Below are 26,817 nucleotides of genomic sequence, written 5' to 3'. Positions count from 1 at the left end.
TAACAAACAGTAACTGGACTCACCAAAATCGACAGCAAAAAACTCTGTTTACTGAAATGCCACGTAAATCCAGTGCGCAACAGCGCATTGCGCAACACTTTACTCGCTGTCCTCCACGATAACGTCCACCTTTCCAGATTTTTGGTTTGCGTTGAGGAACACCAACGCATCGACATGTGAGGGAAGGAGGCTTGACCGCTTTCGGGTGACAGTGTTGCCTACCAGGGAAAAAACCCTCTCACTCGGGGTGCCTGTGGCTGGAATAGCTCCTCGAAAGCTTGGCTAAACGGGGGACGCGGTGCACGTTTTCTGCCCACCACTCCAGTGGGTTATCCATTGTGGGGATATGCGGTGTCCGCTGGCAGTAATCCCGTAGCTCATCATCCGCATCACTGTAGAGCCGTTTTTTCTTGCTGCTCGTCTGCCTCTGCCCTGTGCTGACGCCGGTCCGTTGCTCACTGGTGCTAGCATTACTGCTAGTGCTAGCTGTTGGCAGCGGGTGTCTCATCTTCATTTTTTTTCACGACTAGTCGACTAGGGCCTACAGCGCCGACTAGTGGTAAAGGTAGTCGACTAGTCGATTACTTGGTGAAACCCCTAGCGAGCACGTTAGTTAGCATTACAGCCGGCTTAGCCTTGTCATTTTTATTAGCCTTAACATTAAGTAACATTAAGTAACCCAAAATGTTAAACAGTAAGAGTAGTAGGGCTGTGCATCTTCACTGGTCTCACGATTCGATTATCCTGTCAACGATTCGATTCAATTCGATATCCCGATGCATCACGATTCATACCAATGCGTTGCATCCTCAATTTTCTATATTACTGCACATGGCTTATTTTTCATCAATGCATACATGCAGTAAATACATATGAACTCTCTTTTTATTATTTAGAAAGTGCTTCAGAAAACATAAATGTCTTGACATTCATTTATAAACCAAAATAAATGAATTGTATAGGTCTAGCCTCCCTATATCTGTGTGTGAAGTTGTTCCATCCTCAAAAACAAAAAACTAATGCTTCTGCAGTCTAGCTGCAGCTTCTAGCAACGGCCTTCTGTTAAAAAAGGACACTGAATGTCCTGAATGTGGCATCACACACAGGACTTGAGTCTGAACACAGCAGACAACAGGAGTATTTACAACAGCATATAACAACTAAAATAGTGCATGTGGGTGCACACTTACATTCTCTGTCTTACTGTTGCATAAATCCCATGAATGTATTAGATTAAATTAGCTTCATTATATCTCAGTGATTAAGTGAATAATAAAGTTTCTATCGGGTCACTATCAGCCTGTCACTCATTATTTTCAGGGAGGGGGCGGGGTTTGGAGGAACGGAGAGGAGACGGTGATCGCGGAAGCTTTTTTCCTTCTGCCTTCACAAACTTCACACACGTATATATCGTCTGAAAATTGCTAGAGGACATTCATACTCTGCAATCCAAGACTTAATTAAATCCACCAAAAACCTGACATGATTGTAACGCGATTATTTTTGAAAAACTAAAATCCCTGTGCCGCAGCGACACGGAGTGATTCAGAGCGGGTCCTTCTGCTGTTGGTTCTGGACTGGTGTTCTTGTGTTGGTGGATAAAGCAGACTGCTCCGTGTTTGGTGTTGCTGTGCCGCTGTCACGTCTGTTCCCTGATCTCTGCGTCACCGACCGATTTGATATTAAAGTGACAGAAAAAAAAATGTTATAGTAAAGCCGCGGCCGGAAAATCAGGAAGCAACGTTACTACGCTATAACCGATTATCTTCCGTCACTGCATCGAATCGTCCACGTCCGCATCGCAATGCATCGTAGAAACGATTATTTTCAACACCCCTAAAGAGTAGTAGTCATATTTCGTGAACCCTTTGAAGAGTACCGTCACACCGGTGTGATCATTCTATAATACACCATTTAAGCCCGGGGGAGAAATGCTAACGCTACATTAGCATCTGCGATCTTTTGTACTTCATGCTATCTGCAGAAATGGTTGACATTAAACATTAAAAAGACCAGGCAATTCAGAGAGAATCAAAGGAAGGCAGGCAGCTTTGCATGACATTCTTCTGGACGTGTTTCATTGTGGTGATAGTGAGGGTAGTCAATCCCTTGTTTAGCAAGACAGTAGTGACGGCCATCTTGGTGACGTGTGTTGTTGTGAGAGTCTGCGAGACCAGAGATGTAGTTCATTGATCGTTTCACACAAAAAGTGTTACTTCACAGTTTTACGACACATTTTTTTTTTGACTTGCAAAATTATCTTTTAAATTGGCAAACAAAATGTGTAATTCGTGGCACAATTCAAACGGGATTGAAAGATAATCTTTCTCTCTCCATTGACTTCAATACATAGTTTTTCCGAAATAAGGTCCCATGGAGGTCCACCGGAAGGGGAGGGACTTCGCCACTCTATAGTCAGTCCGTTTTCACATTGTGATACTTTTAGACCACTACATGTATTTTACCGATTTAATTAGAAGCTACTTTGAGGATTTAGATTATTAATACAAACCAATAATACATTATTATAGGTTAAAGCTACCCAGTAGAATAAAAATAAATCCAAATTTTCATGGATGTGCGCTAACATCATTAGCTTGACACTAACGACACTGAACTTGCCTTAATCCTTGCACCAGTGCTCTCTTCAAGTTCACGGATTTTGGCTCCTCCTTTACCTTTAACAAGATATAACGCAATGTTACAGATCATACCCACACACATGTTCCTGAATCTTTGCAGAATGGGGATCACACAACCAATGCCATGTGACTGCTTAGCCTAACTAATGTTAACTTGGCATAGACTAATGTAGATAGCTAACAGTAGCATTTAGCTCCAACGGATGAAATAAAAACATTTTTAAGTGAATGTACTGCTTTGGAAATATAACATGTAAATTAAAGTACATTGACATTCACAGGCTGTGAAAATGGAGTACAGTGCCTCACCAATTTGCTCTAACGTCTAACAGCTTGACAACAACTGAAGTCCGCTGATTTAGCATAGCTAGTGATTTAGCATAGCTAGCAATACAATTTAGCATAGGTTCCAACATTTAAAACTGGAATAACTGTTTTAAAAACATACCTATTATCCTGCCAACTAAACCATTTTCCACGGTGAAAATCACAGGCTGTGAAGAGTCTGACTTTTCATCGCCAAAGGCTCCCCGTCCTGGGCCTCCGGAGGCTGTGCAGAGACAAAGTGTAAGAAAGCTGGGGGGGATATATTCACCTAGTGGTGACATTTTGTAAACCATCCTGGTCCCATATTTGGCTTAAAGGTCCCATGTCATGCTTTTCCGGTTATTACCCGTCCCCTTGTGTGTTATGAAGGTTTTTATGCATGTAAACGGTCTGCAGAGTCAAAAACCCTGAAAGTACACCCTGTAGCGAATAAAACTCTAACACAGAAAATACCTCCCCAAAACGCCTTGTTGGAGATTTCTCATTTTCTTCCTGGGTATCGCAAAGTAGGGATACCCAGTAGCCACGTCGAGAGCTATGGCCGCACCCTCTGCCAGCCTTTCACGAAACAAAGCTTCCCAAACCTTTCAGCGATTCATGCCGGATATGTACAGCGCAGGGCACTGAAGAACGATGCTGTTCCTACTTTGTTTGGACCAGCGGGAGATTCGGGTACACAACCTGTAAGTATTCATTGTTGTTTGTGTATTTATCATGTTTAAAACAAACAAGGTATCTACCACGACTGTTTAAATGGGTAAATGTTTTTCGGAATACTACGTTGGGATCGCGGAGAAATACTCTCCGCAGACTCACAGCGTTATAAACCTTTTTCTTACTCAATTTCAAGCCACACTTATTGTTTTTACTTCGGCTGTGAGTGTGTGCTCAGGATGAGTTTCGCTTGTTCTAGCTGTATCGCCAAGCCTGTCTGCTCCTGCAGCAGTGTGTGTGTCTGTGTGCGAGCAGCAACGAGCCTGTCAGCTTCTCGACCAATCAGAGCACACTGGGCTCACAGGGAGGGGGGGCAGGAGCTCAAACAAGCCGTTTGTAAAGTATGTGTATTCACTCTGTCCTAGAGATGCTGTGTGAGAAACCAATGTGAGTTTGGAAAATTGCACAGTATAAATCTATTCTAGTATACCTCAACAATGGAATTATGATCAGTAGAAATGGCCATGACATGGGAGCTTTAATATCCTACCCGTTTGAACATTTAATGTGGCCCTGCTAAATACAAATCTAGAATGTTTTCACATGCAGAAAAATGTGATTCTGAGGAAAAGCGTCACATTTGACAACATCTACGGGATGAGACTTGCGGAAGGATATTTTGCACCTAATCGAATGCTTTCATGATAGATCGTTTTCAGAAAAATTACCATTTTGAGAGTTGCTATCTGACACCAGCTCTTCAATCATCTCCTTGGCCTTCTGCTGGGCTTCAGAGGACCCCATGAGGACCACCTCACCTTGATAGTCCCCTTTGTTTACCTATAATGTAAAAAGCGAATAAAAAAAACTGCAGAGATAAAGGGAATATATCAAACATCCTATACTAGCGCTGCAAACAATGATTTTTTTTTACCAGGGACAAATAATCTGATGATTATTAATCTAGATTAACTAGCATTTGGTCTCTATGTCAAAAAGGTGAACATGTCAATCAGTGTTTCTCAAAGCCCAAAAGGACCTCATATTACTTGTTTTGTCCACAATTTAAAGTTGTTTACATTACTGTCATAGGGCAAGAGACACCAGAAAATATTGACATTTAAGAAGCTGGAATCAAGCAATTTTGACTTATTGTTTACTGAAATTGATGGCTTACAATGTAAATCGGCAACTTGATCAATCCATGCAGCTCTTTCCTAAACATGCCCTGACCATGTGCTGTAAAGGCTCTGCAATGACGCCAAAAAACTACCCTATAATATGATATATTGAGATGCTAAGTCACACCCTTCTAATTCCGGTCCATGGGACCTTATTTCGGATAAATTATGTATTGAAGTCAATGGAGAGAGAAAACGTATCTTTCAATCCCGTTTAAATTGTGCCACGAATTACACATATGTTTGTCAATCTTAAAAAATAATTTCCATGTCAAAAAAGTCACCGTTTTTCGTAAAACTGCTGAAATTTAAGACTATGAAAAATATGCAACTAGAAAGACTACAAATCCCAGAGTCGCGTAAGTGATGTCATAACTGATGTCACAATTGTTTTCCTCCGCTAAATATAAGAGATAGATAAGATAACTTTAACAAGATGCCTGTGTGCTTAGTACCAGGTTGTTATCATACCAGCAATGGGTCTCGCTCGTTCTTTCGCTTTCCGTCTGATGAGAGGACCAGGAGTGGCTGGATCAAGTTAGCTACCTAACTAGTAGCAAGCATGTTAGTTAGCATTACAGCCGGCTTAGCCTTGTCATTTTTATTAGCCTTAACATGAAGTAACATTAAGTATCCCACAATGTTAAACAGTAAGAGTAGTAGTCATATTTCGTGAACCCTTTGAAGAGTACCGTCACACCGGTGTGATCATTCTATAATACACCATTTGAGCCCGGGGGAGAAATGCTAACGCTAACGCAACATTAGCATCTGCGATCTTTTGTACTTCATGCTATCTGCACAAATGGTTGACATTAAACATTAAAAAGACCAGGCAATTCAGAGAGAATCAAAGGAAGGCAGGCAGCTTTGCATGACATTCTTCTGGACGTGTTTCATTGTGGTGATAGTGAGGGTAGTCAATCCCTTGTTTAGCAAGACAGTAGTGACGGCCATCTTGGTGACGTGTGTTGTTGTGAGAGTCTGCGAGACCAGAGATGTAGTTCATTGATCGTTTCACAGAAGAAAAAAAAGTGTTACTTCACAGTTTTACGACACTTTTTTTTTTTTTTGACTTACAAAATTATCTTTTAAATTGACAAACATCATATGTGTAATTCGTGGCACAATTCAAACGGGATTGAAAGATAATCTTTCTCTCTCCATTGACTTCAATACATAATTTTTCCGAAATAAGGTCCCATGGAGGTCCACCGGAAGGGGAGGGACTTCGCCTCTCCATAGTCAGTCCGTTTTCACATTGTGATACTTTTAGACCACTACATGTATTTTACCGATTTAATTAGAAGCTACTTTGAGGATTTAGATTATTAATACAAACCAATAATACATTATTATAGGTTAAAGCTACCCAGTAGTATAAAAATAAATCCACATTTTCATGGATGTGCGCCAACATCATTAGCTTGACACTAACGACACTGAACTTGCCTTAATCCTTGCACCAGTGCTCTCTTCAAGTTCACGGATTTTGGCTCCTCCTTTACCTTTAACAAGATATAACGCAATGTTACAGATCATACCCACACACATGTTCCTGAATCTTTGCAGAATGGGGATCACACAACCAATGCCATGTGACTGCTTAGCCTAACTAATGTTAACTTGGCATCGGCTAATGTAGATAGCTAACAGTAGCATTTAGCTCCAATGGATGAAATAAAAACATTTTTAAGTGAATGTACTGCTTTGGAAATATAACATGTCAATTAAAGTACATTGACATTCACAGGCTGTGAAAATGGAGTACAGTCCCTCACCAATTTGCTCTAACGTCTAACAGCTTGACAACAACTGAAGTCCGCTGATTTAGCATAGCTAGTGATTTAGCATAGCTAGCAATACAATTTAGCATAGGTTCCAACATTTATAGCACCATTTAAAACTGGAATAACTGTTTTAAAAACATACCTATTATCCTGCCAACTAAACCATTTTCCACGGTGAAAATCACAGGCTGTGAAGAGTCCGACTTTTCATCTCTAAAGGTTCCCCGTCCTGGGCCTCCGGAGGCTGTGCAGAGACAAAGTGTAAGAAAGCTGGGGGGGATATATTCCACACTGTATGGGCTGCTATGTGTGACACCTAGTGGTGACATTTTGTAAACCATCCTGGTCCCATATTTGAATTAAAGGTCCCATGTCATGCTTTTCCGGTTATTACCCATCCCCTTGTGTGTTATGAAGGTTTTTATGCATGTAAACGGTCTGCAGAGTCAAAAACCCTGAAAGTACACCCTGTAGCGAGTAAAACTCTAACACAGAAAATACCTCCCCAAAACGCCACTTTGGAGATTTCTCATTGTCTTCCAGGGTATCGCAAAGTAGGGATACCCAGTAGCCACGCCCAGAGCTATGGCCGCACCCTCTGCCAGCCTTTCACGAAACAAAGCTTCCCAAACCTTTCAGCGATTCATGCCGGATATGTACAGCGTAGGGCACTGAAGAACGATGCTGTTCCTACTTTGTTTGGACCAGCGGGATATTCGGGTACACAACCTGTAAGTATTCATTGTTGTTTGTGTATTTATCATGTTTAAAACAAACAAGGTATCTACCACGACTGTTTAAATGGATAAATGTTTTTCGGACTACTACGTTGGGATCGCGGAGAAATACTCTCCGCAGACTCACAGCGTTATAAACCTTTTTCTTACTCAATTTCAAGCCACACTTATTGTTTTTACTTCGGCTGTGAGTGTGTGCTCAGGATGAGTTTCGCTTGTTCTAGCTGTATCGCCAAGCCTGTCTGCAGCAGTGTGTGTGTCTGTGTGCGAGCAGCAACGAGCCTGTCAGCTTCTCGACCAATCAGAGTGCACACTGGGCTCACAGGGAGGGGGGGGCAGGAGCTCAAACAAGCCGTTTGTAAAGTATGTGTATTCACTCTCTGTCCTAGAGATGCTGTGTGAGAAACCAATGTGAGTTTGGAAAATTGCACAGTATAAATCTATTCTAGTAGATCTCAATAATGGAATTATGATCAGTAGAAATGGCCATGACATGGGAGCTTTAATATCCTACCCGTTTGAACATTTAATGTGGCCCTGCTAAATACAAATCTAGAATGTTTTCACATGCAGAAAAATGTGATTCTGAGGAAAAAGCGTCACATTTGACAACATCTACGGGATGAGACTTGCGGAAGGATATTTTGCACCTAATTGAATGCTTTCATGATAGATAGTTTTCAGAAAAATTACCATTTTGAGGGTTGCTATCTGACACCAGCTCTTCAATCATCTCCTTGGCCTTCTGCTGGGCTTCAGAGGACCCCATGAGGACCACCTCACCTTGATAGTCCCCTTTGTTTACCTATAATGTAAAAAGCGAATAAAAAAAACTGCAGAGATAAAGGGAATATATCAAACATCCTATACTAGCGCTGCGAACAATGATTTTTTTTTACCAGGGACAAATAATCTGATGATTATTAATCTAGATTAACTAGCATTTGGTCTCTATGTCAAAAAGGTGAACATGTCAATCAGTGTTTCTCAAAGCCCAAAAGGACCTCATATTACTTGTTTTGTCCACAATTTAAAGTTGTTTACATTACTGTCATAGGGCAAGAGACACCAGAAAATATTGACATTTAAGAAGCTGGAATCAAGCAATTTTGACTTATTGTTTACTGAAATTGATGGCTTACAATGTAAATCGGCAACTTGATCAATCCATGCAGCTCTTTCCTAAACATGCCCTGACCATGTGCTGTAAAGGCTCTGCAATGACGCCAACAACTACCCTATAATATGATATATTGAGATGCGAAGTCACGCCCTTCTACTTCCGGTCCATGGGACCTTATTTCGGATAAATTATGTATTGAAGTCAATGGAGAGAGAAAACGTATCTTTCAATCCCGTTTAAATTGTGCCACGAATTACACATATGTTTGTCAATCTTAAAAAATCATTTCCATGTCAAAAAAGTCACCGTTTTTCGTAAAACTGCTGAAATTTAAGACTATGAAAAATACACAACTAGAAAGACTACAAATCCCAGAGTCGCGTAACTGATGTCACAATTGTTTTCCTCCGCTAAATATAAGAGATAGATAAGATAACTTTAACAAGATGCCTGTGTGCTGAGTACCAGGTTGTTATCATACCAGCAATGGGTCTCGCTCGTTCTTTCGCTTCCCGTCTGATGAAAGGACCAGGAGTGGCTGGATCAAGTTAGCTACCTAGCTAGTATCAAGCATGTTAGTTAGCATTACAGCCGGCTTAGCCTTGTCATTTTTATTAGCCTTAACATGAAGTAACATTAAGTATCCCACAATGTTAAACAGTAAGAGTAGTAGTCATATTTCGTGAACCCTTTGAAGAGTACCGTCACACCGGTGTGATCATTCCATAATACACCATTTGAGCCCGGGGGAGAAATGCTAACGCTAACGCAACATTAGCATCTGCGATCTTTTGTACTTCATGCTATCTGCACAAATGGTTGACATTAAACATAAAAAAGATCAGGCAGTTCAGAGAATCAAAGGAAGGCAGGCAGCTTTGCATGACATTCTTCTGGACGTGTTTCATTGTGGTGATAGTGAGGGTAGTCAATCCCTTGTTTAGCAAGACAGTAGTGACGGCCATCTTGGTGACGTGTGTTGTGAGAGTCTGCGAGACCAGAGATGTAGTTCATTGAGAGTTTCACAGAAAAAAAAAAGTGTTACTTCACAGTTTTACGACACTTTTTTTTTTTTTTTGACTTGCAAAATTATCTTTTAAATTGACAAACATCATATGTGTAATTCGTGGCACAATTCAAACGGGATTGAAAGATAATCTTTCTCTCTCCATTGACTTCAATACATAGTTTTTCCGAAATAAGGTCCCATGGAGGTCCACCGGAAGGGGAGGGACTTCGCCACTCTATAGTCAGTCCGTTTTCACATTGTGATACTTTTAGACCACTACATGTATTTTACCGATTTAATTAGAAGCTACTTTGAGGATTTAGATTATTAATACAAACCAATAATACATTATTATAGGTTAAAGCTATCCAGTAGTATAAAAATAAATCCACATTTTCATGGATGTGCGCTAACATCATTAGCTTGACACTAACGACACTGAACTTGCCTTAATCCTTGCACCAGTGCTCTCTTCAAGTTCACGGATTTTGGCTCCTCCTTTACCTTTAACAAGATATAACGCAATGTTACAGATCATACCCACACACATGTTCCTGAATCTTTGCAGAATGGGGATCACACAACCAATGCCATGTGACTGCTTAGCCTAACTAACGTTAACTTGGCATAGACTAATGTAGATAACTAACAGTAGCATTTAGTTCCAACGGATGAAATAAAAACATTTTGAAGTGAATGTACTGCTTTGGAAATATAACATGTCAATTAAAGTACATTGACATTCACAGGCTGTGAAAATGGAGTACAGTCCCTCACCAATTTGCTCTAACAGCTTGACAACAACTGAAGTCCGCTGATTTAGCCTAGCTAGTGATTTAGCATAGCTAACAATAAAATTTAGCATAGGTTCCAACATTTATAGCACCATTTAAAACTGGAATAACTGTTTTAAAAACATACCTATTATCCTGCCAACTAAACCATTTTCCACGGTGAAAATCACAGGCTGTGAAGAGTCGGACTTTTCATCGCCAAAGGTTCCCCGTCCTGGGCCTCCGGAGGCTGTGCAGAGACAAAGTGTAAGAAAGCTGGGGGGGATATATTCCACACTGTATGGGCTGCTATGTGTGACACCTAGTGGTGACATTTTGTAAACCATCCTGTTCCCATATTTGTCTTAATATCCTACCCGTTTGAACATTTAATGTGGCCCTGCTAAATACAAATCTAGAATGTTTTCACATGCAGAAAAATGACATTCAGAGGACAAAGAGTCACATTTGACAAAATCTATGGGATGAGACTTGCGGAAGGATATTTTGCACCTAATCGAATGCTTTCATGATAGATAGTTTTCAGAAAAATTACCATTTTGAGAGTTGCTATCTGACACCAGTTCTTCAATCATCTCCTTGGCCTTCTGCTGGGCTTCAGAGGACCCCATGAGGACCACCTCACCTTGATAGTCCCCTTTGTTTACCTATAATGTAAAAAGTGAATAAAAAAACTGCAGAGATAAAGGGAATATATCAAACATCCTATACTAGCGCTGCAAACAATGATTTTTTTACCAGGGTCAAATAATCTGATGATTATTAATCTAGATTAACTAGCATTTGGTCTCTATGTCAAAAAGGTGAACATGTCAATCAGTGTTTCTCAAAGCCCAAAAGGACCTCATATTACTTGTTCTGTCCACAATTTAAAGTGGCTTACATTACTGTCATAGGGCAAGAGACACCAGAAAATATGGACATTTAAGAAGCTGGAATCAAGCAATTTTGACTTATTGTTTACTGAAATTGATGGCTTACAATGTAAATCGGCAACTTGATCAATCCATGCAGCTCTTTCCTAAACATGCCCTGACCATGTGCTGTAAAGGCTCTGCAATGACGCCAACAACTACCCTATAATATGATATATTGAGATGCTAAGTCACACCCATCTACTTCCGGTCCATGGGACCTTATTTCGGATAAATTATGTATTGAAGTCAATGGAGAGAGAAAACGTATCTTTCAATCTCGTTTAAATTGTGCCACGAATTACACATATGTTTGTCAATCTTAAAAAATCATTTCCATGTCAAAAAAGTCACCGTTTTTCGTAAAACTGCTGAAATTTAAGACTATGAAAAATACGCAACTAGAAAGACTACAAATCCCAGAGTCGCGTAAGTGATGTCATAACTGATGTCACAATTGTTTTCCTCCGCTAAATATAAGAGATAGATAAGATAACTTTAACAAGATGCCTGTGTGCTTAGTACCAGGTTGTTATCATACCAGCAATGGGTCTCGCTCGTTCTTTCGCTTTCCGTCTGATGAAAGGACCAGGAGTGGCTGGATCAAGTTAGCTACCTAGCTAGTAGCAAGCACGTTAGTTAGCATTACAGCCGGCTTAGCCTTGTCATTATTATTAGCCTTAACATGAATTAACATTAAGTATCCCACAATGTTAAACAGTAAGAGTAGTAGTCATATTTCGTGAACCCTTTGAAGAGTACCGTCACACCGGTGTGATCATTCTATAATCAGGGTTCTTACACCTTTTCCAAAGTCAAATTCAAGCACTTTTCAAGCATTTTCAAGGTGCATTTTCCAGCTTTTCAAGCATCTTACAGCTGTTGTAAATTACATATTTATATACACATACTCAAATGATTATTTCCCTACCTCACATTAAATCAGATGTTCTTTATGCTATAAACAAACGTGTGTTTCGTGATAGCCTTCTACACGAAGATGAAAAATTAAAGAAAAGAAAACTAAGTTTAATATTTCAAAATGAGTGACCTATCTGTATGTCCCATATAACCTGTCTGAGCCAATATAAAACAATCAGCCAAATAACTTTTCAATACATTATTGATTACTATTTTTGAGGTACTTTTAGGTTGGCAGTAAACACAAGTCAGAGGTACATGGTGTACTTCTACTCCACTACAGTTCAGAGGTACATGGTGTACTTCTACTCCTCTACAGTTTAGAGGTACATGGTGTACTTCTACTCCACTACAGTTCAGAGGTACATGGTGTACTTCTACTCCTCTACAGTTTAGAGGTACATGGTGTACTTCTACTCCTCTACAGTTCAGAGGTACATGGTGTACTTCTACTCCACTACAGTTCAGAGGTACATGGTGTACTTCTACTCCTCTACAGTTCAGAGGTACATGGTGTACTTCTACTCCACTACAGTTCAGAGGTACATGGTGTACTTCTACTCCACTACAGTTCAGAGGTACATGGTGTACTTCTACTCCTCTACAGTTCAGAGGTACATGGTGTACTTCTACTCCACTACAGTTCAGAGGTACATGGTGTACTTCTACTCCACTACAGTTCAGAGGTACATGGTGTACTTCTACTCCACTACAGTTCAGAGGTACATGGTGTACTTCTACTCCTCTACAGTTCAGAGGTACATGGTGTACTTCTACTCCTCTACAGTTCAGAGGTACATGGTGTACTTCTACTCCTCTACAGTTCAGAGGTACTTCTACTCCTCTACAGTTCAGAGGTACATGGTGTACTTCTACTCCTCTACAGTTCAGAGGTACATGGTGTACTTCTACTCCACTACAGTTCAGAGGTACATGGTGTACTTCTACTCCTCTACAGTTCAGAGGTACATGGTGTACTTCTACTCCTCTACAGTTCAGAGGTACATGGTGTACTTCTACTCCACTACAGTTCAGAGGTACATGGTGTACTTCTACTCCTCTACAGTTCAGAGGTACATGGTGTACTTCTACTCCTCTACAGTTCAGAGGTACATGGTGTTACTTTACAGATCAGGATGAATGATGTGAAATCTAATCAAGTGTTAAATCTTTAGTTCCACCTGGAGTAAATCCACCAGCTACCCTGCAGTATACAAAGTCATTCAAACTAGCTGCACCTTCACCAGCTTTGAGAACACTTTCATGATCAATCATTATAAAACATATCATATATATAGTATTCTGAAATGGACCAATCTGCACAACGACTACTTTTACTGTCTTTCACTATATTTTGATGAGAATACTTTCCTACTTTTACTTGAGGAACATTTTTGAATGCAGGACTTTTACTGTAACAGAGTATTCCTACACTCTGGTACTTCTACTTTTGCTAAGTACAAGATCTGAGTACTTATAATTTCACTACAAGATCTGAGTACTTATACTTTTACTCAAGTACTCGAGTACTTATTCCACCTCTAGTAGCGTATTAGTCTGAATTGTAGCCACAAAATCACGCAGAGCTGCATAAAAATAGACTCACAATGGTAACAAGTGGAAAATAATATTTACAAATGTGTACAATGATTTGTAGGTAATGCTACTCAAGACACCCGACTTATACATCTTCAAAGGAAGACTGTGTTCATTCTACAATTACATGGGATTAAAGCAACATGTAGTTTTACTTGTATAATACTTCAATTTTATATAAAAGACAGTTTGTTTTCATCTGTTTTCATATAAACAAAGTCTTGGCTTTCAGAATATTAAACTTGTTTCGGCAAATTCAGATGATAAATACAACTTTGAAGCTTCGGCATAATTACAAGCAGAGAACGGACTAATGTAACATCACAGCAAGCATAACAACAGCCGGTGTTTCCCCGGTACACAAACGCACACACACGAGCTTCCCCCAGACCAGTAATACAAACGAAAATGTGTCTTCGGGTCAATGTGACTGATTTCGATAGAGCAAGTCACATTTGGTTTAGGCACGAAACATACTACCAGTAGAAATACATTGCTTTCAAAATCGCTCTGTGTCGAATCAATAGATTATATTTCGTGACTATAACACAAAATGCCGTGAGTGCTTCATCCTCTGAACACCACGATGGCGACTGTAACGCACATAACATAGGTTACGCTCCTCTGAAATTATTATTATCCCTCAATCGAGTTCGCTATTCAGCTTGCTAACGTTAGCTTAAACAAACGTAACATGCAACGTTAGCCTAATCTAAAATGCTCTACTACGGCGTACCTTTCATGTGGCTCGTCAGCGCAGACTCTCCCATCGTTACTTTTGCAAACTTTGCAGGAGGCTACTCGTGGGCTTGACCCTCGTCTTAGCCATGGCTTGTATTTGTCTTCTGCTAGCCAACGCTCGTTGAAACGGCAACCTCCTGGCACACAGTCATCTATCACACTCATCAGAATGCCCAGGTCACACGTAACACAAACACTTGCAGATCGCGCGCATAGCGCGGGAAGGCCGCAGCGGAGCTGTTTTAGAAGCGAAGCAATTATTTTCTTTTAATCTAAAAAGCGAACTATTCAGTCAGACAGCAATTTATTGTAAAAGTAAAGCATTTACATTTTCAAGCACCATTCCCAAAATTCAAGCACTTTCCCAACCTTGAAAACACCACGTCAAATTTCAAGCATTTTCAAGGATTTCAAGCACCCGTACGAACCCTGTATAATACACCATTTAAGCCCGGGGGAGAAATGCTAACGCTACATTAGCATCTGCGATCTTTTGTACTTCATGCTATCTGCACAAATGGTTGACATTAAACATAAAAAAGATCAGGCAGTTCAGAGAGAATCAAAGGAAGGCAGGCAGCTTTGCATGACATTCTTCTGGACGTGTTTCATTGTGGTGATAGATAGTGAGGGTAGTCAATCCCTTGTTTAGCAAGACAGTAGTGACGGCCATCTTGGTGACGTGTGTTGGTGTGAGAGTCTGCGAGACCAGAGATGTAGTTCATTGAGAGTTTCACAGAAAGAAAAAAAGTGTTACTTCAGTTTTACGACACTTTTTTTTTTTTTGACTTGCAAAATTATCTTTTAAATTGGCAAAGAAAATGTGTAATTCGTGGCACAATTCAAACGGGATTGAAAGATAATCTTTCTCTCTCCATTGACTTCAATACATATTTTTTCCGAAATAAGGTCCCATGGAGGTCCACTGGAAGGGGAGGGACTTCGCCACTCTATAGTCAGTCCGTTTTCACATTGTGATACTTTTAGACCACTACATGTATTTTACCGATTTAATTAGAAGCTACTTTGAGGATTTAGATTATTAATACAAACCAATAATACATTATTATAGGTTAAAGCTATCCAGTAGTATAAAAATAAATCCACATTTTCATGGATGTGCGCTAACATCATTAGCTTGACACTAACGACACTGAACTTGCCTTAATCCTTGCACCAGTGCTCTCTTCAAGTTCACGGATTTTGGCTCCTCCTTTACCTTTAACAAGATATAACGCAATGTTACAGATCATACCCACACACATGTTCCTGAATCTTTGCAGAATGGGGATCACACAACCAATGCCATGTGACTGCTTAGCCTAACTAATGTTAACTTGGCATAGGCTAATGTAGATAGCCAACAGTAGCATTTAGCTCCAATGGATGAAATAAAAACATTTTGAAGTGAATGTACTGCTTTGGAAATATAACATGTCAATTAAAGTACATTGACATTCACAGGCTGTGAAAATGGAGTACAGTCCCTCACCAATTTGCTCTAACGTCTAACAGCTTGACAACAACTGAAGTCCGCTGATTTAGCATAGCTAGTGATTTAGAATAGCTAACAATACAATTTAGCATAGGTTCCAACGTTTATAGCACCATTTAAAACTGGATTAACTGTTTTAAAAGCATACCTATTATCCTGCCAACTAAACCATTTTCCACGGTGAAAATCACAGGCTGTGAAGAGTCTGACTTTTCATCGCCAAAGGCTCCCCGTCCTGGGCCTCCGGAGGCTGTGCAGAGACAAAGTGTAAGAAAGCTGGGGGGGATATATTCCACACTGTATGGGCTGCTATATGTGACACTTAGTGGTGACATTTTGTAAACCATCCTGGTCCCATATTTGTCTTAATATCCTACCCGTTTGAACATTTAATGTGGCCCTGCTAAATACAAATCTAGAATGTTTTCACATGCAGAAAAATGACATTCAGAGGACAAAGAGTCACATTTGACAACATCTATGGGATGAGACTTGCGGAAGGATGTTTTGCACCTAATCGAATGCTTTCATGATAAATAGTTTTCAGAAAAATTACCATTTTGAGAGTTGCTATCTGACACCAGCTCTTCAATCATCTCCTTGGCCTTCTGCTGGGCTTCAGAGGACCCCATGAGGACCACCTCACCTTCATAGTCCCCTTTGTTTACCTATAATGTAAAAAGTGAATACAAAAAACTGCAGAGATAAAGGGAATATATCTAACATCCTATACTAGCGCTGCAAATAATGATTTTTTTTTACCAGGGTCAAATAATCTGATGATTATTAATCTAGATTAACTAGCATTTGGTCTCTATGTCAAAAAGGTGAACATGTCAATCAGTGTTTCTCAAAGCCCAAAAGGACCTCATATTACTTGTTCTGTCCACAATTTAAAGTGGCTTACATTACTGTCATAGGGCAAGAGACACCAGAAAATATTGACATTTAAGAAGCTGGAATCAAGCAATTTTGACTTATTGTTTACTGAAATTGATGGCTTACAATGTAAATCGGCAACTTGATCAATCCATGCAGCTCTTTCCTAAACATGCCCTGACCAAGGCTCTGCAATGACTCCCAAAACTCCCCTAACAAATTATAAATTGTCAGTCAGTCTCACATTGTGATACTCTGCTACATTTTGGAGGCAAATGTTTTACCTTTTAGACCACTACATGTATTTTACCAATTTAATTAGTAGCTACTTTGAGGATTTAGATTATTTATACTGTATTATATAGCATAAAGGACTATTACAATTAATACAAACCAATAATACATTATTATATGTTAAAGCTACCCAGTAGTATAAAAATAAATCGACATTTTCATGGAAAACGTCACCCAACTTGCCTTAATCCTTGCACCAGTGCTCTCTTCAAGTTCACGGATTTTGGCTCCTCCTTTACCTTTAACAAGATTAAAATGTGTTTAATGTCTAACCAAACATATCTACACACTTTTAAGTACAGCAGGGGAAAGAGATGCAACATAAACTACACTAACGCATTGTTACAGATCATACCCACACACACGTTCCTGAATCTGTGCAGAATGACTATTACGCAACCAATGCCATGTGGCTGCTTAGCCTAGCAACGCTAACTTGGCCTAGGCTAAGATAGCTAACAGTAGCATTTAGCTCCAACGGATGAAATAAAAACATTTTGAAGTGAATGTACTGCTATGGAAATATAACATGTCAATTAAAGTACATTGACATGCTGTGAAAATGGAGTACAGTCCCTCACCAATTTGCTCAAACGTCAACAGTTTGACACCAACTGAAGTCCGCTGATTTAGCATAGCTAGTGATTTAGCATAGGTTCCAAAGATTTATAGCACAATTTAAAACTGGAATAACTGTTTTAAAAGCATACCTATTATCCTGCCAACTAAACTATTTTCCACGGCGAAAGTCACAGGCTGTGAAGAGTCCGACTTTTCATCGCCAAAGGTTCCCCGTCCTGGGCCTCCGGAGCTCCGGGGAAACGATCGACCTTCCCCCCCGCCTCGACGACTTCTATATTCGGATTCCTGGTCGCCACGGTCCGCTTGCCAATCTCTGGAGGCTGCAGACCGGGTTCCATTTCTCACACCGAAATATACACTTTGTTTCTGAATGTCATCGCGGTACGGTTTCCACTCAGTTGGAGCTGATGTTGTGGCTTGTTTTTGAATAGCAACGCCATCCACGTTGTACTCATCTTCCCAATCGGCCATTTTGAATTTGGCTCTCCACCTGCTAACGATACATACATGCTGCTAACTCACTGCGTCACAAACAATATGGTCACAATTAGCTGTCAATCAAGAATGCCGCCTTCAAGTAAGCTCTGTGAGTTTATACTTCCACGTTTTTTTAGTGGAGAGATTTTGATAAATATTGAACTTATCAACAGTTGGAGAAGTACTCAGATCTTGAACTTAAATAAAAGTAGAAGTACCAGAGTGTAGGAATACTCTGTTTCAAGTAAAAGTCCTGTATTCAAAGGTTACTCAAGTAAAAGTACAAATACATTTGCATCAAAATATACTTAAAGTACCAAAAGTAACTATGAAAATTGATAAGATTTTGACAAATATTTAATTTATTAACACTGAATTTAGTTAATAATTGTACACTTGTCATGTTGATATGTAGCACAGAAAGGTGGAGGAATTTGCGAAAATATTAATAGATGCTTTAACTTTTACCCATTGTTCACCACCCTGAATATACAATCCTTATTCCAAAAAGGCATCATGACCATCATGTGTTACTTTCTTGACTTTTTTTGTTTAAATGTTGATCGGAACAGTAAATCAAAGACACAAACAAAACTGTTTAGTTGATTTGTACTTTATTATAGAATAATAAAATTATTTTTGCATTTCTCATCAAGAGAGAACATAATGTGCACTTTAATAAATTAATTTCAAAGAAATACAAATGTTAACATTATCAAGCTTTAAGGCCCAGTTGTGTAATACATTACTGTTCAAGCAGTAGAGAAATTGTATTATTAGCCATCAAAGCCATTTAAAGTCTGTGGACAGGACCTTTATAGCCTCGTGAAAAAAAAAAAACTTTTCATATGCAAGAAAGGCCCCCTTAAGCAATTTACAGATAGCAAAACTGAGCATGTTGTATGACAGGAACACTCCATGGGCTTTCCTTGTGTTTGACATCTCGTTTCAAAGTAACAGACAGTTCTTATTGGCCTCTTTTCATATGTAGCAAAGCTCAATCAATAACTACAAAATAATCTATTCCAATATTAAGCCTTAAACTACCATGTCACATTTTCAGGCTCTTCAAAAACAGCTGTGCTTTCACGTTGATAATATATTTCATCATACCAGAAAAAAACTCTGCATGGGCTGTAGAATATTTCAAAATCAAGTGTTTACAATTTGAATTTGTTAGGAGATAATACTTGTTATATTCTACTACAGAATATTAATTTGCTAAGCGATGCACTTACTCACCATTTAACACAAAGGGAAAATAACTGAAAAAAACAATGATGAATCAAGGTTGTCATTAACACATTAAAATACATTTTTAAGACTGCTGTGACGGCAAACCCCTAAGAGGTAAACATGCAAAAACAAATCAAAATGGCTAACAAAAATTAAGATGGCGGACATAGTTTTTCTGCATAATTCTGATTCAATAGCAGTCAACAAGCAGGATGGCATTGAATTGTAGTGTTAGGACAGTGTCATTTAGGAAACTTGCAACGCCTCATCCTCCTTTAACCTGCCAGTGAAAACAATCTGAATATCGACTTACTGCACCTACATATGTGCACTTGAGTGTTTTTAAGTGTATCATAATAACCCTAATTGGTTAAGTATTGTAATTATGATTGATGTGATGAGGAGGAAGTACATGCACATACAAAATGGTGGTAAACTAAACATATTTTTCAGGGGGGGCAGCAGACAACTTTTAAGCAGCCACACAACAAACACATTTTAATCTCAATCTCAGATTCAATTCTGTCTTGCTTCGTCAGTATCCTGCTGAAGTTTCCTTAAAACATTCCTCTGAATAAGTGCACCAGCTGAATGTTGAAAATGCAGGAGTCACGGAAAATATCTATAAGCATTTTGTATTAAGATAATATGGCAAATCTTTCTCATCTCATCCACCCTCGCTCCTGATTTACAATTTGAATACATCACATTTTTGTCAGCAGCAGAAGGGACACATGGATCAAGTAACAACACGCATACTGGATCAACAACAGTGCATGTACAGTACATTGTTATCATGGGTTTCTCAGGTGAATCCAAAATAACCTGATATGTTATAAGTGGAGTCTGTGCATTGTACATGTGGCCCTGTAACTCCTCACTACCCCTACTGTGCCAGCCTGGACTGGGAGGAGGGAATATGTTTAGTCCAGCAGCCTCTAATCATTATTGATGCACAAGGTGCAAACAGCACCCAGTAAAAAGACAGGGTTTGTCAACAAAACAAATTAAAAGAGGTTGTATGTTTGTTCTAAAAGGTCATTGTAAGTGGGTTATTCATATAACTACATTTAAATGACTTCAAATTAGGATATATAATGTTCATATGGCAGTCTTTGTTCACACTCTAGTGATTGGGATTTTGAGGAAACATTGCTTTAAAGCAACATTAGCTATTTGTCCTTAAAGTAAAAGCTTACAAATCATTTTAAAGGTGTAATAGGGAGAATGTTCTTTAACTACATCACTTAGGTGATTGCTTCATTCATTCTCCCAGGAGAAGTGCATAAGGCTTCATGGCACTAAGTTGATTTTAGTGGAACTGGGTCATATTAAATTGACTAAATGTTTTCTGATTTCCCTCGACTAACTATGATTTAAGGAGTTTCCTGATGTAAAGCTTTACCTTCTGCTAGGGCAACTAAAAACTGCTAACTAACTAACAATTGCAGCTATCGGCAAGTTAGCCGTTAGCCGTGCAATCAGGACTTGCACTTGTGAAGTTAAAAGCTGTCCAACAGTTGTGTGTGGGGGGGCTAAATAAAAAACAAACAATAACTACATAACGTTGCATTAACATGCAAAAGGACATCCAGGCCACCAGCGTTGTGTAACTGCTCTTATTGCAACAGCTTAGACATGCAGCATCTCATGCTCAGCTTGATAAACCTATACTGCAATTCACTATTCAGACATAGTCTAGCACTTTGTCTTTACCGATTGCTGATAAGACATCTTCTCCAAGTAGGTTTGCCCGATCCAAATGTACTGACAACTATCTAAAAGACAAAACTAAACAGCCAGATAAACATTAACTAATATTTCTGTGGTTGTAGAAACAGAACGGGAGCTTTGGGTCTAAATACATGCTGAGGATGCTTTGAACTCTTTTTATATTTCAGATATTCCCATCATACCCACCTATAGTTCTAATTTCATTCATTATTTTTTTTGGAAACAGTCCATGCAGTGATATGTATGAAAGTAACAGATGACATTTCACATTGCCAAAGACAGACATTGAATAAGGAGAGTGAGTGACACTCCTTTTCGAGAAAGTCTCTGAATACAAGCACTTGTATGAAAACAAAAAAGTATAAAGTCAGTCACAGCTCTTTGTCAAGTTAGCTGGAGTTACTGGTGATTGTGGTTGATGGTTGCATGTGTCGGTGTGTTTTTGTGTGTGTGATAGAGTGGTTGTATGTGAGGGCATGTAACTGTGGCATGTTTGAGGTTCAACTAGACAATTGATTGTTGTTATATGCACCCATGTTGGCTTACAATCATACAGTATTTTCCTTTGAGTTAATATGAAGGACTGCTGTAAACAAATTATTTGTATTTGCTTCTAACATTAGTTTAAAAGGTGTCAGACTGCAGGCTCAGAAATCACAGTTAACTATCTTTCCTGGGTCTTTATTTAAAACAAACATCAATTTGATCAACTTTTTTGTATTGATGTCATTGTATATGAACAATCTGTTTTTGTAAAAAGTTACATCTCCAAATATCCTTAGATAAAGACCAAAACAATGTATCTTCAAGGAAAGTTTGTATTCGTGTACATTTCCTTAAAATGATGTGTACATACAGTATGCGTGTGTGTGTGTGTGTGTGTGTGTGTGTGTGTGTGTGTGTGTGTGTGTGTGTGTGTGTGTGTGTGTGTGTGTGTGTGTGTGTGTGTGTGTGTGTGTGTGTGTGGTTATGCCAGGTGTATGTGTGGCGACTGACTGAGGAACTCTGGGGGAGGAGCCTCCTCCTCCGCAGTCTGTAAGAGGTCTGAGGGGTCCGGTTCCTCGGACAACAAGTTGAAATGTTCTTCAGCTGGCTCTATCTCGCACTCACTAATTAAGAGTTCTGTTCCATCCCAGTTGCTGAGGTCAGCGTGGGCGTTACCGTGTCTGCTACCGTTGCTGCTACCGTTGCTGTTGTTGAGCGCGGAAGACAGACCGGGGTTATGGTTGCTCAAAGGCTGGCTGAGGTTGTGCACAGAGAGGGAGCCTCCCCAATCTGAAGGCCTCTCGTCTGGGCTCGATGAGAGCAGCAGCAGGGGGTTGACCTCCAGGCTCATGTTCCTCCTCCAGACCCCCTCCTGTGACTGCACCCCCGCACCAGCGTCCCCTTCCTGCTCAGCATCCACACTGGACCCCAGAACCACGGATGGGCCCAGACTGCCCTCATCCAGCGGCAGCACGTCTGTCATTTCATCTGGGAGAGGGTCGGTGGAGCATCGGAGGTGGGAGGGATGCAGCAGGGGGGGCAGACGGAGGGTGAAGCCCCCTGAGGATGGAGGTGGAGGAGGCAGGTCAGGGAAGTGTGCTCTTTTGGAGGTACCATTGGGGGTGACCAAGGTTGGATAGGGGCTATCAGGAGGCAGCAGGGGGGACGGGGAGAGAGAGGCTGTGGACGGGGGGTAGGATGGAGGGGCTGAGTCCGGGAGGCCATCGTCATCGGAAGGAGCCAGGATGAGACGCAGGCCTCTGGGGTTGGCGCTGAGAGAACGGCGTAATCCTCCACGGTTTTCTCCTCCGCCTCCAACAAGATTCCCCCCCTGGGGAGAAGAGGGTCTGATGACGGAGGTCTGGTAGTCGGAGTTGAGGTGCTGGTGGTTGTCCAGCTCAAACAGCGGCAGGGAGGAGAGAGTGAGGGCTGTGGGGCCTTTCTGGAGGACCTGGCGGTAAACATCCAACAAAGAGTCCAGCTTTGACTCAATGGAAGTCACCTTGGAACAAGAAAAAGGAGAGCAAGAGAGTAGAGAAAAACAGAGAGAGACACAAATCAAATCAGCACAGGTTAGATTGGATTTGATTCAACTTTCTTGTCAATTGCAAAGAATAAAAGTACTGGAGCAACACAATGCAGTAAGCATCTATCCAGGAGTGAAATAGAAGCAGACAAGTGTAAAACTCCTCTGTTATCAATCCCTGCACTGTGATATCCATACAACAGGATATCTCAAAACATACAGGTACAGTTTTTAGGTAAGAGTCAGTGACCATGACCTTGAAATAGGACGATGTCGCAAATTTTAAATTGAAGAGGAACACATTTGTACACATTGCGTGAGTCACAGAAAAGGCTGCAGGGCAAGAATTCACGTAAATCCGTTCATTGTACTGGATTGGAAATAAATATACGAAACTACGTTCTTGCCTGGACTTGGATGTTTACCTGTGGAAGTTTTGCTATCTGGTGCCCCAGTGGCAGTTTCACTTTGAGTTACATTTTCAGTTTGATTTCCTATGAATCAGCCGCTACAGTGCTGATGTAGCTTTTCCTGTAAGATTATTTGTTGGACTCACCTGTCTCTCCACCTTACACACCCGTCCCAGCATGCTCATGCCCTCCAGCGACTCTCCATCTGGATTCAGTTTGTCCCGCACCTTCTTATCCACGGGAATCTGGCCTTTTCCCAGAATCTGATCCACCCTGTGGATACATTTGAAAATACTGATGTTGTAATAGAAGCAAGGCACCCGAGTTTCCTTTCAGGTTATCCCAAGTCAGGCAACAAACCTAAAGCAGCAGCGGGAGGAGTTAGTAAAACAGTAAAACACACATCGCTTGGCTGTGTCAGTGCCCGAAATGGTCAGAATTAAGGAAAAACAGATTGGATATCATTGACTATGTAGTTTGCATGGGTTATTCTCACACATGAAAACCAATGTGCACCAAAAGAATCTTCACATTTTCATAAGGAAAGGGATAAAAGCAAGTCATTTATGAGCACTACAGTACATCCCAAAATGATGTGTACAAATACAGTCAGAAGCAAAAGTTATGACAATGCATTTTTTTAAGCGTGTTTTTGTGACTGAAAACACGTTGAAAAACATCATTACTGAAATGACAAGGTTTTTGCAGCCGAATCGCTGTGTATGTAGATTATTACATTACATTGCATTTAGCTGACGCTTTTGTCCAAAGCGACTTACAATAAGTACATTCGACCAGGAAGATTATGTTTTATTTCGTGTTTTAGGACATTTTAAATCCAAATGAGATGCTTAATGCAGTGCAGCATTCAAATGATTATGAATCTGTAGCCAGCTTAATGAAGATTAGAGTATTGACCAAAGTTCTTTGACACTGTTATAATGTTGAATTAGTGAAGTTAATAAAGTTTCTATATCTCTAACATGCATCGGTCTACGGGAGGCCAGCACCACCAATTATTTAGATTTTAGTTAACACAAAACACATGAAGTAATGGGAAACACTTACAACTGCACACAGGTTAGCAACATTCACACACACACCACACACACACACACACACACACACACACACACACACACACACACACACACACACACACACACACACACACACACACACACACACACACACACACACACACACACACACATTTCCTTTTTTCTGGTTAAGGGAGAGTGGATGAAGTATGGAACTAGGAGATCTAATGAAGCAACAGGGATGTTTAGGCCATAAGCGTTAGTACAAATGAGAATTAAATGCAAACGTTTGTGTATATGACACCTGGTGAAAATAAACCTCATCAAATGGCTAGAGTTAAAGGTGGGGTAGGTAAGTTTGAGAAACCGGCTCGAGATACACTTTTTGTTATATTCCATGGAATGCTCTTAACATCCCGATAGCAATGAATATCTGAAGTGCTTTGACAACAAATCCATTAAAAAAAAATCTCATCTGTGGAAGCCGTGGCGCTGTAAAAAGCACGACCAATCATTTTAGCCGGCCCGGCTAAAGTAACTGGATGGCCTACCTGCCTGTCAGCCTTCCATCTGTGCACAAACTTATCTCGTGCCCTCATTGGTCATATGCGCGTTTGTGTGTGTTGGAGGAGGGGCTCTGTGAGGAAGTGGCAGATTTTTTCCGGCTGTGTATTTTCAAATTCTAGCGCACTCGAGCTGGTTTCTCCAAAATGACCTACCCCACCTTTAAATGCATTACATGAATTATGTTTTTGAAAAATGACTTTGAGATGAGTTTCATTTTAAAAGCCCATTTGTGTGTATTATGCAAACTCCAAACATTTGTTCCCTAAAGAACGTCAAATCAAATGAAAATCATCAGCATCCCTGCAAGCACGCCTGTTTTCATGTGACATTTTACAGCAAGTCAGACACATTTGGAGACAGAAAGGGAACTAACGGGGACCATAGAAGGAACTAATGGGATTCTACTGTATGTGAGTTTAAAATTAAGTGAAATTTAAGTAACCCTGAGCCAGAGAGCTTCTTCCTGGCGTTGCTGTAATAATAGTGCAGGGCAGGAGAGGACATGTGCCTGGGTCGGCTGCTCAGGCTGGGACCAGAGCCCGCTGCACTGGCCAGTCTGGAGACAGGAGAGAGACTGGGTCAGAAACATCTCACATTCTCACATGCTCACATCACAACACCAGCTACACACACACACACACACACACACACCACCACACACACACACACAGCACAACACACACACACACACACACACACACACACACACACCACACACACACACACACACACACACACACACACACACCACACACACACACACACACACACACATACACACATAAAGCTGAGGTGGAAAATAAGGAATTAGATCCAGTTCTCACTTTTTTAACATTAAATAACATTAGCATGCAGATACACACAGAGGGCGAGAGGGAAATGTAGGCTATTTCTGAAATATTTTGTTTATTTCTTGTGTTTTAATTTCTCTCATGTACATTGCCATGTTTTTTATGCTGTTGCAACGCAAACATTTCCTATCTATCTATCTATCTAAAAATGCTTTTGAATTCGATTTTTTTTATTAGATTTTTATCCAAGGCTGATATTGGTACTAGAAATGAACGACGGCCATTCTATGATTTTTGTCTTTTGAGAACAAAATCTTTTAAAAATGTGACTTGTATGTAGTCTTACATCTACATTGTTATTCATGTCATGGCAGAAACGTTTATTTAAACTGTGATTTGTCACTATTCAACAAAGAACATGTATTTTTTTAGGGATGCTCCGATCGATTTCACATGACGTAAAATACTCTGGGCGGCAAAACAAGCTCGCCAAAATGGCTTCACCAGTCTGGCAGTATTTTAAGGTGTCCGAAAATGACAATAAAATAGCGGTATGCAACGTGTGTGAAGCAGAAATCCTGCAGCTCCACCCGCTGTGACGGACCGGTGAGCGCACACACACACTAAGAGTTAGACCTAACACACTTAGCTATTTCATCTACCTCTGAAACTAGCTAAACTAGTTATACATATGTTTATTCTTCACTGTCGGGTCACTCATTACTGGATCAGTGAACTGCATGAGATACTGACAGGCTGTCAGGAGAGAGAGAGAGAGAGAGGGGGAGAGGAAAAGAGAGAGAGAGAGGGGGAGAGAGAGAAGTAGAGAGAGATAGAGAGATGGAGGGAGATAGAGAGGAGGGAGAAGGAGA

General features: G+C 40.3%; 2 protein-coding genes across 3 annotated transcripts in view; both read right to left on the bottom strand.

Annotated features, from left to right (window-relative positions):
- Positions 1-18,224, bottom strand: part of ddx43 (DEAD (Asp-Glu-Ala-Asp) box polypeptide 43) — a 39,694-nt gene extending 21,470 nt beyond the window's left edge. The window contains exons 1-14 of one of the 2 annotated variants that reach the window (XM_034209958.1): positions 17,808-18,224; positions 17,281-17,336; positions 16,481-16,592; positions 16,073-16,174; positions 15,593-15,648; positions 10,793-10,904; positions 10,385-10,486; positions 9,912-9,967; positions 8,025-8,136; positions 6,737-6,838; positions 6,257-6,312; positions 4,352-4,463; positions 3,091-3,192; positions 2,623-2,678 (exon numbers count right to left, since the gene is read on the bottom strand). In XM_034209958.1, the coding sequence (XP_034065849.1) occupies positions 2,623-2,678; positions 3,091-3,192; positions 4,352-4,463; positions 6,257-6,312; positions 6,737-6,838; positions 8,025-8,136; positions 9,912-9,967; positions 10,385-10,486; positions 10,793-10,904; positions 15,593-15,648; positions 16,073-16,174; positions 16,481-16,592; positions 17,281-17,336; positions 17,808-18,150 (1,479 nt within the window). In that variant the 5' untranslated portion in view covers positions 18,151-18,224. The remainder of the gene's footprint in view (positions 1-2,622; positions 2,679-3,090; positions 3,193-4,351; positions 4,464-6,256; positions 6,313-6,736; positions 6,839-8,024; positions 8,137-9,911; positions 9,968-10,384; positions 10,487-10,792; positions 10,905-15,592; positions 15,649-16,072; positions 16,175-16,480; positions 16,593-17,280; positions 17,337-17,807) is intronic. The other variant, XM_034209959.1, reaches the window with a different exon arrangement.
- Positions 18,225-18,753: 529 nt separating this feature from the next.
- The window catches only part of kcnq5a (potassium voltage-gated channel, KQT-like subfamily, member 5a), a 131,973-nt gene continuing 123,909 nt past the window's right edge, over positions 18,754-26,817 (bottom strand). Inside the window, 3 exon segments of the mRNA XM_034209954.1 lie at positions 18,754-23,113; positions 23,694-23,820; positions 25,597-25,710. Of these exon segments, the coding sequence (XP_034065845.1) occupies positions 22,094-23,113; positions 23,694-23,820; positions 25,597-25,710 (1,261 nt within the window). The 3' untranslated portion in view covers positions 18,754-22,093.

Source organism: Gymnodraco acuticeps, unplaced genomic scaffold (genome assembly GCF_902827175.1).
Source record: "Gymnodraco acuticeps unplaced genomic scaffold, fGymAcu1.1, whole genome shotgun sequence".
In the NCBI taxonomy this organism is placed as follows: Eukaryota; Metazoa; Chordata; class Actinopteri; order Perciformes; family Bathydraconidae; genus Gymnodraco; species Gymnodraco acuticeps.
Note: the sequence above shows the minus strand (reverse complement) of the source record. Positions and strands in the feature narration are given on the sequence as shown.